Source organism: Eptesicus fuscus, chromosome 1, assembly GCF_027574615.1.
Source record: "Eptesicus fuscus isolate TK198812 chromosome 1, DD_ASM_mEF_20220401, whole genome shotgun sequence".
Taxonomy (NCBI): Eukaryota; Metazoa; Chordata; class Mammalia; order Chiroptera; family Vespertilionidae; genus Eptesicus; species Eptesicus fuscus.
In genome coordinates, this window is record NC_072473.1 from 27,523,108 (window position 1) to 27,540,049 (window position 16,942).

Here is a 16,942-nt window from a genome sequence, read left to right on the forward strand (position 1 = left end):
TGATAATAACTACATTAATTTGTATAAATCCTTATATAGTACTGTTCTCACTGATTGAATGACTTTATAGGAATTAACTTCATTTAACAGATATGAAAACTAAGATACAAAAAAGCTAAGTAAAGTGCCTGAAGTCATGCATATAGATAGAGCTACAATTTCAATCTAGGCCATCAATATCCAAAGTCCACTTTTTCAAACCATCTGCCATGATAATTAATACATATTTGCTGAATGGATGAGTCCAACCTGAATCTCTCATATCTTCTTCTATGTTTCACTGGTGGATCTGTTCTTCTACCTGCATCTCCCCTGTCAGTTTGGATTTAATTTCTCACTTACAACCTTCCATGCACTTTGCCTCTCTCCAGCTTTGTTCTACCAAGAAGTTCCTCAACTTCTTTCACAGCTTTCATTGCAAATGTAATAAACCTTGACAGGAAGATGTTCACTTGAATCTTAAATGTCACTCAGTTCACTTCAGATCATAGCAACCTATCTTCTGGCCCAAGAATCTTTAATGAATCTGTAAACTACTTTCATCTCACTTCACACGTGTAAAATGAAAGGAGAGTGAGCAAATATCACATTGAAATAAAAGTAAAAACAATAGCTTTACAATAGCTGTTGAGGTGAGACATTTCAGATATTAATTTATGTACAAATAACTGAATTTTCATTTGGGGCATTGAGTTATTCCAATTTGTATAGCAAAATAATTTTATTCTTTGTAGACAATAAATATAAGATGTGATTGAAAAAATCTTTAAGATTCCATTTTGTCACCCTAGGAAGAATGACACCATTCAGTAATTTTTAAAATACCTCCTTGTTTTTACTCTGTAAGCATTCCAAAAGTTACAAGTATCAGAGTCACCACTGCATGGCAGCATTAGTGTTTCACTGCAGTCCATTACAGAAGGATATAAACTCTATTCATCAAGTTCTAACAAGGAAAATGGGGTAATGATCAAATTTAAAGGTGATACTTAAATTTTTGTTTCAGATATTCTGATGACTTCGTTGCATACTTCCTACCTGACAGTGATCCTGAGTTTTTTGTAAAACCTGAATCTGGAGAAATTCCTCCTTTTGACAGTGATGGGATTACCCTCATAGTGGGTTTTAAACCCCACATGTATGGCAGAAAATATAAAGCAAGATTAGTAATACAGGTGAGTTCTATAAAGGCAATTGTCATGGATGTTTGATGTCCCTTAAAGGCATTAAGTGATCTAGGGAAGAAAGGTTATACCCAATGGTCACAGATAAAGAATAGCAACACGCCCTGCAGGCATTGCTCAGTGGTTGAGTGTCGACCTATGGACCAGGAGGTCACGGTTTGATTTCCGGTCAGGGCACATGTCCAGGTTGTGGGCTCGATTCCCAGTGTGGGGCATGCAGGAGGCAGCCAATCAATGATTCTCTCTCATCATTGATGTTCCTATCTCTCTCTCTCCCTCTTTCTTCCTCTCTGAAATCAATAAAAATATATTTTTTAAAAAGAGCAACATTATCTTGCAAAAGTCAACATATTTTAACTTCTCTGTCTTATTTAAATTTTCTTTTGTCCAGTAAAGAACTTTTAATTATGGACTATAACAAAAAGTTGTCATCACCAGTGGGAAATTAGAAATGATTTTCCTTCCATATAAAGGAAACATGGAAGAGACAAATGATGACTGCAAAGTGATTTGTATAGTAACAATGTTTTCTATAATAACCTATTCAAGAACTTTAGGTGATTTGAGGTAGAGATTTTCAGAATCTTTAATTAAGGCATAAGGTATTGTCAAAATGTTAAAGTCTAAAATGGAGGAAATTAAATAGAAGGTAAAATTTATTTTGAATTGAGAAAACATAATATGAAATAGGCCATTAATATAAAGTCACCATTTCATTAAGAGTTAACATAATGGAATACTATGCAGCAGTAAAAAAGAAGGATATCTTACCCTTTGAGACAGCATGGAGGGACCTGGAGAGTATTATGCTAAGTGAAATAAGCCAGTCAGAGAAAGATATCCTCCTTTTTACTGCTGCATAGTATTCCACTCATCTGTGGAATCTAATGAACAAAATAAAGTGATGAAAAAAATAGATCCAGAGATGACATGGAAGTATGGAACAGACTGACGAGAGAAGGGGAAGGAAGAGATTAACCGAAGAATTTATATGCATAATCCATGGACACAAATAATAGTGCAGTGAGGGGGGGAGGAGTGAGGTGGAAGGAGTCAATGGGGGGGGAAGGGGAACACCTGTAATACTTTAAGTAAAAGGTTTGGAGTGGGCCAGGGTTGCACACTTATGACATGAGGCCATAATGTATCAAAAGATATTTTTATTTCAGGCACCTGGGTACAGGTGGGCTGAGTCTGACAAAAAGGAGTCAGCAGAGACTGAAGGGGACTGCAGACTTTTATTAATCTTTGCTGGCTGCAAGCCATTCTGCTGACATAAGGATCCGGTCCATCCTTGGCTCCTCCCTGTGCCAGAGGGCTAGTTGTTATCTAGGCTATGCAGTGTTCAAGGCTGCACGCTTTCTGCAAGATATCTGCTAAGCATAATAAGTTTTCACTGCCCTGTTTTATTTTCTTTAACCCTTTCATTCAGCAATAAAGATAATTTTTAAAGTTATTATAAACATAATTTTGAAATTTTATCCAGTAAGCAAAATTTCTCCATAAAATTTTACACATATATTTTACTAAGAACATTTAGGCTGAAGATAACTTTCAAATTATTTATGAAAAAAAATACCACTGTCTATTTCAGTAGCACTGGCAAAAAGGACATATAGTCATGTTTCATGATACAATTTTTTTTTTTTTTTAAATATATTTTATTGATTTTTTACAGAGAGGAAGAGAGAGGGATAGAGAGCCAGAAACATCGATGAGAGAGAAACATCGATCGGCTGCCTCTTGCACACCCCCTAGTGGGGATGTGCCCGCAACCAAGGTACATGCCTTGACCGGAATCGAACCTGGGACCCTTGAGTCCGCAGGCCGACGCTCTATCCACTGAGCCAAACCGGTTTTGGCTCATGATACAATTTTTGATGCCAAAGTGATCGCTAGACTTCTAAATAAGACACTAATTATGAAATGCTGTGGTCAGAAAAATGTGTTGTTACTGCTTCAACGAACAGAGAAAAGAATAATGTTGAGTATTGCCTGAGGAAAGTATTTGTATTGGTCATCTTTCTGAGAGTTCTTGTAGCCCAGGTAAATAGAAGATAAAGTTTCTGGAGTCTTGCTGCATTGATACTTGATTTAAAATGATCAAGTCGGTGTACCTACTTCTCAAGAAATAAGAGCACGCTTTTTATCTAAGGAGATTAAAGGACATCTTTAAAATGAGATTTCCAGCACAATGCGAGAAAAAAGATGGCAACCAGAAGGGAGGTAGGGAGAGAGATAGTGTGAGTGAGGAACCCATAGAGGAGAATGTAGACATGTGGTGTGTGTGTGTGTGTGTGTGTATGATCTAGGGTCAGTTAGATTCTGCAGGTCTTCCAAGGGGCTCCCTAACCAGGCAGTCCTAGACAGCAGAGCCCTGAGCACAAAGCGGAAACTACTCGGTGGCTGGTGCTGATGCGGAGACCACGTCATCTTGAGAAACAGAGCTGCCTGAGAGTAGGACCTGGCTTCAGACAAAAACCAGGACCCTGCAGCCACTGGGGACAGAGAACTGCTATCACAACCTCAGACCAACAAACAACAAGAATCCAGACTTCCCGGCAGCAGATTTCCGTGAGTCAAAGAGCCTATCCCTGTCCCCACAGGCTCGCAGATAGCGCCATAGTAACTGATAGAACCGCCCATCACCCAAGCTGCAGAGTGCCCGCGCACGGATGCACTCCTCTTTAGGGAATTTGTCGCTCGGGACAGAAGCAGCTCCCCTTTGGGGAAATGTGACAGTGACCACAGAGGGCTCCCCTTTGGGGAATTTGGGGGAATTTGGCTTGTGGGTCACAGCTCCCCTTCGGGGAATCTTAGACCAAGCACAGAGGGGCTCCCCTTTGGGGAATTTGGTGCTCAGGATGGACTCCGCCCGCCTTCGGGGAATCTGGGAGAGTGCACGGAGGCAGCTCCCCTTCAGGAATTTGAGAGTGTGTGAAGCCCTAGCTGGTTTGGCTCAGTAGAGAGAGCACGCACAGGATGCAGCGCCACTTCAGGGAATTTGGCACACTGGACAGAGCTGCCTGGGATTCCTGACTCACAGCGCATTCACACTAAGAGCCAGTGACCCCAATTGTTGGTGCATGCACACACAGGGACCCTGATTCTCAACGAGAAACCACACAAGCAAACAGAGACTCTGACACTCGATTATTGGTGCAAACACAGGGAAATTCTGACTCCTGGCACATGCTAAGGATCTAATTTTCAGCACATACCAACAGTGTGGTGCAGACAGGGCCCCTGATTCTAAGTGTGCACACGAGACCACACAAAACACTGGGGACACTGACCCTCAGCGAGCCTGGTTCCCAACAACCAACAGCAGCCACACGTCCTAGTGTCAGAGCACTTCAGTGAAACTTGGGTGGAGCGAAGTCCCCACAGCACATGGCCCAGGTCCATGCAAACTGAAGCTTGAGCTTTCTGGTGATAGTCAGAATGGGGAGACGAAATAACTCACAGAGGAAAGAAAATGTGGAGTCGCCAAGAAAGGAAATTAGTGAAACTGAAGCTTGCAACATGACTGGAAAAGAGTTCAGAGTAATGGTCCTGGAATTTATACATCGGATGGATGAGAAATTGAACAACTTATGCAAGAATCAGGAAGAAATGAAAAGTGATATAGCTACAATCAAAAACACCATGGAAAGTTTCAACAGTAGACTAGAAGAAGCAGAGGACCGAATTAGTGAGTTAAAAGATCAAGTACAGAAACAAGCTCAATCTGAACAGCAATTGGAGAAAAAAAATTAAAAAGCAGGAGGAAAGCCTAAGGGAGTTTTGGGACAACATGAAACGAAGTAACATGCGTACAGTACGGCTGCCAGAAGGACAAGAAGAGAAGCAGGGATTAGAAAATCTATTTGAAGAAATAATGACAGAAAACTTCCAGGATATGGGAAAGATAAGAGTTACACAAGTACAGAGAGTCCCAAGCAGGATCAACCCCAAAAGACCCACACCAAGACATGTCATAATTTCAATGGCAAATATAAATGATAAAGAGAGAATCTTAAAGGCAGCAAGAGATAGACAGAGAGTTACCTACAAAGGAACACCCATCAGATTGTCAAATGATTACTCAACAGAAACACAACAAGCTAGAAGAGAATGGAAGGAGGTATACAAAGTGTTGCAAAGCAAAGGACTGAATTCAAGAATACTATATCCAGCAAGGCTATCAATCAAAATTGAAGGGGAAATCAGGTCCTTCGAAGACAAAAAAGGCTCAGGGAGTTTATCACCACCAAACCAGCAATGCAAGAAATGCTAAAGGGAATACTTTAAAAAGAAGAAATAAACAGGTAAGAAGAAATACAGACACAAAAATAGATATGACTACAAACAAATACCTTTCAGTAATAACTTTAAATGTAAACGGACTAAATGCTCGAATCAAAAGACATCGAGTGGCTGAATGGATAAAAAAACATGACCCATATATATGCTGTCTACAAGAGACCCACCTCAGAACAAGAGACTCACACAGATTGAAAGTGAAGGGATGGAAAAATACCTTTCAGGCAAATGGAAATGAAAAAAAAAGAAAAAGCTGGGGTAGCAATACTTGTATCTGATAAAATAGACCTCAAAGTAAATGCCATAATAAGACATAAGGAAGGCCACTTCATAATACTAAAGGGAGAACTCCAACAAGAAGAAATAATTCTGGTAAACATATACGCACCCAATATAGGAGCACCCAAATACATAAAAAAACTCCTGGAGGATATCAAGAGAGAGATTAATAGCAATACAATCATAGTAGGAGACTTTAATACCCCACTATCACCATTGGACAAATCCTCTAAACAAAAAATCAGCAAAGAAACATCAATCCTAAATGACTCACTAGACCAGATGGAATTAATTGTCATCTTCAGAACATTTCACCCCAAAGCCACAGAATATACATTCTTCTCAAGTGCACATGGGTCATTTTCAAAGATTGACCACATATTGGGACACAGGCAAACTCTCTTCAAATTCAAGAAGATAGAAATTATATCAAGCATCTTCTCAGATCACAGTGTCATAAAACTGGAAATCAACTACAATAAATACAATCCAAAGAAATCAAACACATGGAGACTAAACAGCATGCTATTAAACAAGGACTGGGTTACCAGAGAGATCAAGGAAGAAATAAAAAACATCATGGCAACAAATGACAATGAAAACACAACAATCCAAAATCTATGGTACATAGTGAAAGCAGTCTTGAGAGGCAAGTTCATAGCTCTACAAGCCTATTGCAAAAAACAAGAAACAATGGTAATAAATTACCTAACCCTACAACTCAAAGAGTTAGAAAAAGAGCAGCAAGAAAAGCCCAGTGTAACCAGAAGGAAGGAAATAACAAAGATCAGAGTGGAGATAAATGACATAGAGACCAAAGGAACAATACAAAAGATCAACAAAACCAAGAGCTTGTTCTTTGAAAGGATAAACAAGATTGATGGACCTCTAGCCAGGCTCACCAAGAAGCAAAGAGAGAGGACCCAAATAAACAAAATCAGAAATGAAAAAGGTGAAATAACAACAGACCCCGCTGAGATACAAAGGATTGTTACAAAATACTATTAACAACTCTATTCCAACAAACTGGACAACCTGGAGGAAATATAACCTTCCAAAAATCAATCAGGAAGAATCTAAACAGCTCAATAGGCCAATGACTATGGACAAAATTGAAGCAGTCATCAAAAAGCTTCCGGCAAACAAAAGCCCAGGGCCTGACGGCTTCACAGGAGAGTTTTACCAAACATTCAAGGAAGAACTGAAACCTATCCTCCTCAGACTATTCCAAAAAATTCAAGAGGAAGGAGCACTTCCAAGCTTCTTCTATGAAGCCAGCATCACCCTAATACCAAAACCAGATAAAGACAACACAATGAAAGAGAATTACAGACCAATATCCCTCATGAACATAGATGCCAAAATCCTCAACAAAATTCTAGCAAATCGGCTCCAGCAGTACATCAGAAAGATCATACTCCATGACCAAGTAGGATTTATCCCAGGAATGCAAGGATGGTACAATATCCACAAATCAATAAACATGATACATCACATAAACAAATTGAGAGATAAAAATCACATATTCATATCAATTGATGCAGAAAAAGCATTTGAAAAAATCCAACACCCTTTTTTGATAAAAACTCTCAACAAGGTGGGAATAGAAGGCTCATACCTCAACATAATAAAAGCTATGTATGATAAACCCACAGCAAACATCATACTCAATGGACAAAAACTAAAAATATTTCACCGAAGAACAGTAACAAGACAGGGATGCCCACTCTCACCCCTCCTATTTGACATAGTACTGGAAGTATTAGCCATTGCAATTAGACAAGAAGAAGAAATAAAAGGCATCCAAATTGGAAAAGAACAAGTAAAGCTATCTTTATTTGCAGATGACATGATATTGTACATAAAAATCTGAAAGACTTTGTCAAAAAACTAATAGAATTAATAAATGAATTCAGCAATGTAGCAGGATACAAAATTAACGCCAAGAAATCTATGGCCTTTCTATACACCAATAGTGAACTTACAGACAGAGAGACTTAAAAGGCAATCCCATTTACCATTGCACCAAAAATATTAAGATACCTAGGAATAAACTTAACTAAGGAGGTAAAAGACCTATACGCGGAAAACTACAGGACACTGAAAAAAGAGATAGAGGAAGACATAAACAGATGGAAGAACATACCATGTTCATGGATTGGTAGAATCAACATCATTAACATGTCCATACTACCCAAAGCAATCTATAGATTCAATGCACTCCCCATTAAAATACCAATGGCATATTTCACAGACCTTGAAAGAACTCTCCAAAAATTCATCTGGAATAAAAAAAGACCCCGGATAGCCACAGCAATCCTGAGAAAGAAGAATAAAGTAGGATGGATCTCAATACCAGATTTCAAGCTGTATTACAAATCCACTATTCTCAAAACAGCCTGGTACTGGCACAAGAACAGAAATATAGATCCATGGAATAGAATGGAGAATCCAGATATCAACCCAAACCACTATTCTCAATTAATATTTGACAAAGGAGGCATGAACATACAATGGAATAAAGACAGTTTCTTCAATAAATGGTGTTGGGAAAATTGGACAGATACATGCAAAAAAATGAAGCTAGATCACCAACTTACGCCATACACAAAAATAAACTCAAAATGGATACAGGACTTAAACATAAGACGGGAAACCGTATAAATACTAGAGGAATCCACAGGCAGCACAATCTCAGACATATGCCAAAAGAACTCCTTCACCGATACTGCCCCTCCGGCAATGGAAGCTAAAGTGAAAATAAACAAATGGGACTACATCAAAATAAAAAGCTTTTTTACAGCAAAAGAAACTATCAACAAAACAACAAGAAAGCCCACTGCATGGGAGAACATATTTACAAATGGTATCACTGATATAGGTTTAATCTCCAACATCTACAGGCAGCTTATACAACTTAATAAAAGGAAGATAAGTGATCCAATAAAAAAATGGGCAACGGACCTAAATAGAATCTTTTCAAAAGAAGACAGAAGGAAGGCCAAGAGACACATGAAAACATGCTCAACGTTACTAATTATCTAAGAGATGCAAATCAAAACAACAATGCGGTTCCATCTCACACCTGTCAGAATGGCTATCATCAACAAATCAACAAACGACAAGTGTTGGCGAGGATGCGGAGAAAAAGGAACCCTCGTGCACTGCTGGTGGGAATGCAGACTGGTGCAGCCACTGTGGAGAACAGTATGGAGTTTCCTCAAAAAACTGAAAATGGAACTCCCATTTGACCCAGTAATCCCACTCCTAGGAATATATCCTAAGAAACTAGAAACACCAATCAGAAAGGATATATGCACCACTATGCTCATAGCAGCACAATTCACCATAGCTAAGATCTGGAAACAGCGTAGGTGCCCATCAGCAGATGACTGGATCGGAAAACTGTGGTACATCTACACAATGGAATACTATGCTGCCATTAAAAAGAAGGAATTCTCATCATTTGCAGCAACCTGGATGGAATTGGAGAACATTATGCTAAGTGAAATAAGCCAGTCAATGAAAGAAAAATACCATGATCTCACTCATTTATGGATAATAAAGAACATTATAAACTTGAACAAAAAGATAGTTACAGAGGCAGTAAAGCATCAAACAGGCTGTCAAATTACAGCAGGAAGGTTAGGGAGAGGTGGGGAAGATAAAAGGTCAACCAAAGGACTTGTATGCATGCATATAATCATAAGTAATGGACGCAAAACTCTGGGGGTTGAGGGCATATATGGGAGTGTGGTGGGGGGGGGCATGGTAAGATATGTACTCATACCTTAATTTAAAGAATTGAAAAATAAAATAAAATGAGATTTCCAAATTAAAATGGTGTTCATTTTTTGCCTGGCTGGTGTGGCTCAGTGGTTGAGCATGATTTTATGAACCAGGATGTCACAGTTTGATTCCCGGTCATGTCACATGCCCAGGTTGCAGGCTCAATCCCAGTGTGGGGTGTGGAGGAGGCAGCTGATCGATGATTCTCTGTCATCATTGATGTTTCTATCTATCCTTCTCTCTCTGAAATCAATAAAAATATATTTTTAAACATTTTAAAAAATAAAATGGTGTTCATTTTATCTAGTGTACAGTGGACATTTCTGAAGTTAAATACTTAGGAGACTTTGCCAACAAAATTTGTGCCTCATTTCCATGTGTTGATTTGACAATTTAATCACTGGCAGTGGAACTGAAGGTTTTTTATGAGAATAAGTTGGTATATGTCATCAGCTGAGAACATGACACTGAGTCATGAAGTGGTACAGTTTGATAAAGGTTATGTGTGAGAAATTGAAATTGAAACATGTTGGTTCTCTTTTTATTATGGAAAATTCCAAATATGTGTAGAAATAGAATAATTCATATTCATGCACTTATCATAAAGTATGAACATATCAACTCATGGCCAATTCTGCTTTAAGTTTATTCCCACCCCCTTCCCAACTTTCCATAGTATTTTGAAGAAAATACCAGACATCCTGTTATCTGCAAATATTTTCTTTTAATCTCTAAAAGACAAAAATCATAACCACCTTCAGGCACAGTGGGTCCACCTGAGTGAGCTATATGAAGGGATGTACACTCCTATATGAAATCTAGCTATGCATAAGGATTTTAGAGAGAGAGGAAGATAAAAACATATTGATGTGAGAGACAGACATTGATTGCCTGCCTCCCGTTTGTGCTGTGACCAGGAATCAAACCTGCAACCTTCTGGTATACAGGATGATGCTCCAACTAACTGAGCCATCCAGCCAGGGCAGTATAGATCTCTCGATGTAGCTTATCCATTTGCTCTCATGAAGCCGGTTGCTTGTAAATGTAAAAACTTACAATCACCAACATGTAGTTTTGTTTTTCAGATTGAACATCTTATGAAGTAAAATGTTACTTAACTCAGTTGTTATAATGGGTTCTTGGTTTGTTCTACTTTTGACTCATTGATTCTGAATACATAATTATAAACACTAGATAGAAGTGCCAATTATTATTAAAACTAGAAGCCCAATGCACAAAGATTTGTGCTAGAAGGGCCTTCCTTTCCTTGGTTGCTGGCACCACCTTTCCACTCAGGCCCAGCCCCGGAACCACTTCTTTCAGCTCCCGTCCTGCCTTCCCACGCTGCCCAGAGGCCCTGAGAGACTGGGAGGGGGGAGGAATGCCTGCATCATCACCATGGCGACGACAAGTGACCAGCCTGCCTCAGTAGCTCAGCACCTGTATATATAAATTAACCTCCATCTTTGTTGGGTTAATTTGCATATCACTCCTGATTGGCTGGTGGGTATAGCAGAGGTACGGTCAATTTACATTTTTGTCCATTATTAGGTAAGATAGGGCCATTCCAGATGTGCAAGCAATGCCTGCACTTAACATTCTGATAGATTTTAATCCCTGATGTTACCACAATACTCACTTGGCCTAGATGTATCCTAAATGAGTTTTCTGAACATATATGGTATAAATCTTAATGCAAGGAAGACATCCTAGATCAGTGGTCGGCAAACTGCAGCTTGCGAGCCACATGCGGCTCTTTGGCCCCTTGAGTGTGGCTCTTCCACAAAATACCACGTGCGGGTGCGCACAAACAGTGTGATTGAAACTTCATGGCCCATGCGCAGAAGTTGGTTTTCGGTTCTCAAAATAAATTTCAATCATTGTACTGTAGATATTTGGCTCTGTTGACTAATGAGTTTGCCTACCACTGTCCTAGATGAACACGTAGCATCAGGAAATTCTGAAAGAGCAATGAGATTTAAGCATGAGCATAAACATGCAGAAAAAGCTAGCCTGCCTAATTTAATATTGCCATCCTCTGAATAATGCAGAAGAAATGAATGATTTTAAAATGAATCCCTGGCCCTCACTGGTTTGGCTGAAGACTGAAGGGTCCCGGGTTTGATTCCAGTCAAGGGCACATACAGGAGGCAGCCAATCAATGATTCTCTCTCATTATTGATGTTTCTATCTCTCTCTCTCTCCCTCTCTGAAATCAATAAAAATATATTTAAAATAAAATAAAATGAATCCCTGTATAAGTTGTACTGACTTGGATTTAGATTGTGATTGTCATTAATAATTTTACACCATGCTCAGTAATTTCACGTTGTTATATCAATTATGTACTTTCATAATCTAAAACAAGAGGCACCACATTTCTTATCAGTCAGTTCTATAGCCACACTCAGATTCTCATGTATAGGTTCATCTTGCAAGGTATTGTTTCCATTAGCTATAGTTTCTGCTGGGCAACAGTTTTTCTGCTGAAAACCAATAGATTGCTTCTGCTTACATCAGATGGAAGCTTAGTTTGTTCACAGGGCAGAACTCTGTGAGAGCCTTCTTAGTGAATGCATAAAACCAAATGCTTTCCTAAATTTATTTTCCATGTTAATTATTTGCTTTTATCTGTGCTATTTCAGTTTGTACCTTTCCTATACCTTACATGAAGAAGAGAGGTATTAATTTGGTAAAATTTTTCCTATAGTTTTTCTCAGTCCCTGCACATTTTGTATAAAATTTCTTCCTCTCTTTGTTTCCAGACAGCCGATATGTACTATTTGTATGCTGTCAATGGATTACCCCAAAGCACCAAGTCACCAAAGAATGTCAAAGCCAAAATTGATGCAACTAACAAGAAGTTTGATGACAGGCCAGTTACTCAGCACCGTTTTATCCAAGAAAATAATAACATGGTAAGGACAGGGGTGTCCTCTACCATCAAGGGTGCTTCTTGGATGTTGAATGATAAATAAAGTTTTTTCCCCAAAATATTTCTTGGTCTTAAGTAGAATTGAAAATACTTTCATGATTATTTCATTTTTTTACTTTCGGAGGAATAATATTTCAATTATAATAGGCCTTATATATTTTATTGTTTATGTTAAATGTGTTATCTGAATATGTTATACCTAATTTCTGGGTTAATGGAGTGGATGCAAATGTTGGAATTGGTTTACTTTTTTAAAAATTGATTTTTACAGGGAGAAACATCGATTTCTTGTTCCACTTATTCATGCATTCATTAGTTGATTTTTGTGTGCGCTGACTGGGGACTGAACCTACAACTTCGGCGTATTGGGATGATGCTATCACCAACTAAGCTACCCGGCCAGGGCCTGTAGATATTTTTAAATTGTGTAAGCAAGAGGTACATAGAATGTTACAAACCATACTTACCCAGATTTCTCAGTGAGCACAGAAACTATTTGCTTTCTAAATGTTTTATTTTTCACCTCGAAGCCATAATATTCTTCACATGACATCAAATGTTTCATAGTAATAGCTCATGATCTCTTTTTATTTTATTGATGACAGTATTACAGATGTCTCCTATTTTCTCCCTTTTTGCCCCCCAACCCCAATCTTCCCCAGGCCTTCCCCATACTATTGTCTGTGTCCATGGGTTATGCATATATGTTCTTCGGTTAATCTCTTCCCATCCCTTCTGCCCGCTTCCCACTGAAATCTGTTATTCTGTTTCATTCATCTATGCCTCTAGTCCTATTTTGTTCATCAGGTTTTTTTTTTGTTCATTCGATTCCATATATAAGTGAGATCATGTGATACTTGTCTTTCTCTGACTGGCTTATTTCACTTAGCATAATGCTCTCCAGGTCCCTCCATGCTGTCTCAAAGGGTAAGAGATCCTTCTGTTTTACAGCTGCATACTATTTCATTGTATAAATGTACCACAACTTTTTTTTAATCACTTTTAAAATACAGGAGTACATTTATAGTAAAACTGAAAAATGTGACTTTGATGACAATACTCTATTACTGGAGTTGCTTAATTTCTCATGTTGGTGTTGCTTATGAGTCTTCAAAACATTAAGGGCAAATTAGCATACAAGATGGAAGGATTCACCATTTCTTATATCTATTATTTGAACTATTATGTGCTATCCAATGGATTTTTAAATTTCAGTTATTGTGTTTTTCAATTCGAAAATTTCTATTTGGTTCCTCCTTAAATCACCTATTTCTCAGCTATCTTTCTGTTTCTTTGCTGAGACTCTGTTGTTTCAGACATGTTCACAATTGCTTATTGAATATTTTATTTTATTGTTTGTCGAAGATGGCTGCTTTAAAATCTTTGTCAGATCATTCTAACATTTCTGCCCATTTGGTGCTGGCACTTACAGTATTTTTTATTCAAATTAAAATCTTTCTGGTTATTGATATGAAGAAGGAACTTTATTTGAAACATTTTTGGTATTCTGTTACGAGATCCTGAATCTTATTTAAACCTTCTATTGTAGTTGGTTTCATATACTAGCAAGCCAGCAGGAGAAGATGAGACACTGATTTGTTACTGCCAAGTGAGGGTAGAAGTCCAGGTTTCTCCCTCAGCCTCCATTGATGCTCATGCTCCCCACTGGGTTTCCAATGACAGTTCTATGACTGGAGGGCTAGGATGCCTAGTTCTTATTCCTCACATGGCCTCTGGTGACAGCACAAGGAGGGTGTCCTCATCATGAGTGAGCGGTGGTGGCAGTCTTGTCTCTCCACCAACCCAATTGGAAGGGGCAGGACATCTTATTACTACAGGGTATGAATAGTTGTTCAGGCCTGATCGATGATTCATGCAGTCTCTCTAGCAGTGTGGGGAACAGAGCCTTCTTACTACCTAGCAGGGATGAGTATGAAAGCTACTCTAGTGGGCAGTAGTGGAACTTCATTACAGCCTGGTAAGGGTGAGTGTAAACATGTGGGCTTCCATTTGGCCCTAACTGGTTAGTGTGAAACCACAGTTTTCTCAATGGTATCTCACTGCAGTAGAGAAGTTAATGTCTCAGTTGTCTGCTAGGCTGACCTTTTCCTGGTCCTTTCTTGAGTTCCAAGGTTGTCTTTAACTGGTCTGTCTTCTCTCCAACTTACATAGTTATATATATATATATATATAGAGGCCCAGTGCACAAAATTTGTACATGGGAGGGGGTGTCCCTCAGCCCACAATGCACCCTCTCCAATCTGGGACCTCTCAAGGGATGTCTGGCTGCCCTCTCACAATCCAGGACTGCTGGCTCCCAACGGCTCGCCTACCTGCCTGCCTGATTGCCCCTAACTGCTTCTGCCTGCCAGCCTGATCACACCCTAACCACTCCCCTGCCAGCCTGATTGATGCCTAACTGCTCCCTTGCAGGCCCAATTGCCCCTAACTGCCCTCCTCTGCCGGCCTGGTCACCCCTAATTGCCCTCCCCTGCAGGCCCGGTCGCCTCTAACTATCCTACCTTGAAGGCCTGGTCTCCCCCAACTACCCTCCCCTGCTGTCCCAGTAAACCCTAACTGCCCTCCCCTGCTAGCCTGGTCATCCCCAACTGGCCTCCCCTGCAGTCTTGGTCACCCCTAACTGCCCTCCCCTGCAGGCCTGATCACCCCCAACTGTCCTCCCCTGCTGGCCTGATCGCCCACAACTGCTCTCCCCTGCTGGCCATCTTGTGGTGGCCATCTTGTGTCCACATGGGGGTGGCCATCTTTGACCACATGGGGGCGGCCATCTTGTGTGTTGGAGTGATGATCAATTTGCATATTACTCTTTTATTAGATAGGATATATATATATATATATATATATATATATATATATATATATATATACTAGAGGCCTGGTGCATGAAATTTGTGCACTGAAGGGTGGTGTCCCTCAGCCCAGCCTGCGCCCTTTGCCAGTCCGGGACCCCTTGGGGGATGTCTGACTGCCCAGGGGGATCCAGCCTAAGCCAGCAGTTGGACATCCCTCTCGTAGTTTGGGACGCCTCACTCCTTACTGCCCGCCTGCTCACTGCTCCTTACTGCTTGACTTCTGCTTCTTAGTGCTGCTGTGGAGGCTGGAGAGGCTCCTACCACCACCTCTGTGCTCACTAGCCATGAGCCCAGATTCTTGCCCCCTTTGTGGGAATGCACTGACCACCAGGGGGAAGCTCCTGTGTTGAGCTCCTGCACCCTGATGGTCAGTGCACATTATAGCAACCGGTCATTCCACCGGTCATTCCACCATTTGGCTGACTTGCATATTAGGGTTTTATTATATAGGATAGATATAGTTTTTAATTGTACTTATTGGGAAGGAAAGGGATAAATAAAATTACTTCATCTTCCCAGGAGAAGAGGATCATTTCAGATTTGTTTAATTAACTTAGAGAGAAAAATAACATGGATGCTTTCAGTTTCTTCCAACATCCTTGTCATCCATTTATTTCAAAAGTCAAAAGGGACTTGGCTCTATGAATCTCTCTATTCTATGGAAATCTGACTTCAGCATGACTAACAGGCCCCTTTGGGATTTTCCTACTATCTGCTTCTATCCTCTCAATACCAAGAGAAATTCTAAAAGTGTAGGGGCTGAAGTTAAGCCCAGTGCAGTCAAGGTGAAGGGCACTGGATATTAATGGGCTTCAATGATGGTCTCTCTGAGCTTCCCTAGCATCTGATGCCAGGCTTCTCTTCATGTCTGGTAGTGCCCCTTCCCCACAACACAGGCTTTGGAAACCCCAAAGACCAACTCCCATCCTCTTTGTACAGTAACTTGTTATTGAAACTATTGCTATGAACTCTTTAAAAATGTTAGCTTTGCCAAAACCGGTTTGGCTCAGTGGATAGAGCGTCGGTCTGCGGACTGAAAGGTCCCAGGTTCGATTCCGGTCAAGGGCATGTACATTGGTTGCGGGCACATCCCCAGTAGGGGGTGTGCAGGAGGCAGCTGGTCAATGTTTCTCTCTCATCAATGTTTCTAGCTCTCTATCTCTCTCCCTTCCTCTCTGTAAAAAAAAAAAGAAGAAAGATAAATGTTAGCTTTATTGTTCTTTTTTTTAAAATCGTTTCATCTTTCCGGATCATAAACTGACAAAAATAAAACAGCCAAATGTTTTGATTAAATGAAGCAAAGAATCAAAGATAATGTCCATAATTCTGTAAGAAAAATGACCAATTTTTGCCTCTGTATTTATTTGCCTCTTAAATATTCAATAATTGCATTTTTCTGAAGTGACTTTTTGAACTAAAATAAATGACTGAAGAGTGTCTCATTGCTGACACAGATCACAGTTTGTTGCTATTGGAATGTTAACTGCTTTTTAACTCTGAATAAATCTGCTAACTCATATAAAATTCATCTAAAAAGAATATAATTAATTTTCTGGCTCCACCATGTCCATTGATGT

The 16,942-nt window shown here is 39.7% G+C and overlaps 1 protein-coding gene across 1 annotated transcript in view; it reads left to right on the top strand.

Moving 5' to 3' along the window:
* CFAP47 (cilia and flagella associated protein 47) overlaps nucleotides 1–12,553 on the top strand; it is a 502,125-nt gene extending 489,572 nt beyond the window's left edge. Inside the window, exons 65-66 of the mRNA XM_054720946.1 lie at nucleotides 1,007–1,175; nucleotides 12,323–12,553. Coding sequence (XP_054576921.1) covers nucleotides 1,007–1,175; nucleotides 12,323–12,535 — 382 coding nt within the window. The 3' untranslated portion in view covers nucleotides 12,536–12,553. The remainder of the gene's footprint in view (nucleotides 1–1,006; nucleotides 1,176–12,322) is intronic.
* Nucleotides 12,554–16,942: the final 4,389 nt, after the last annotated feature.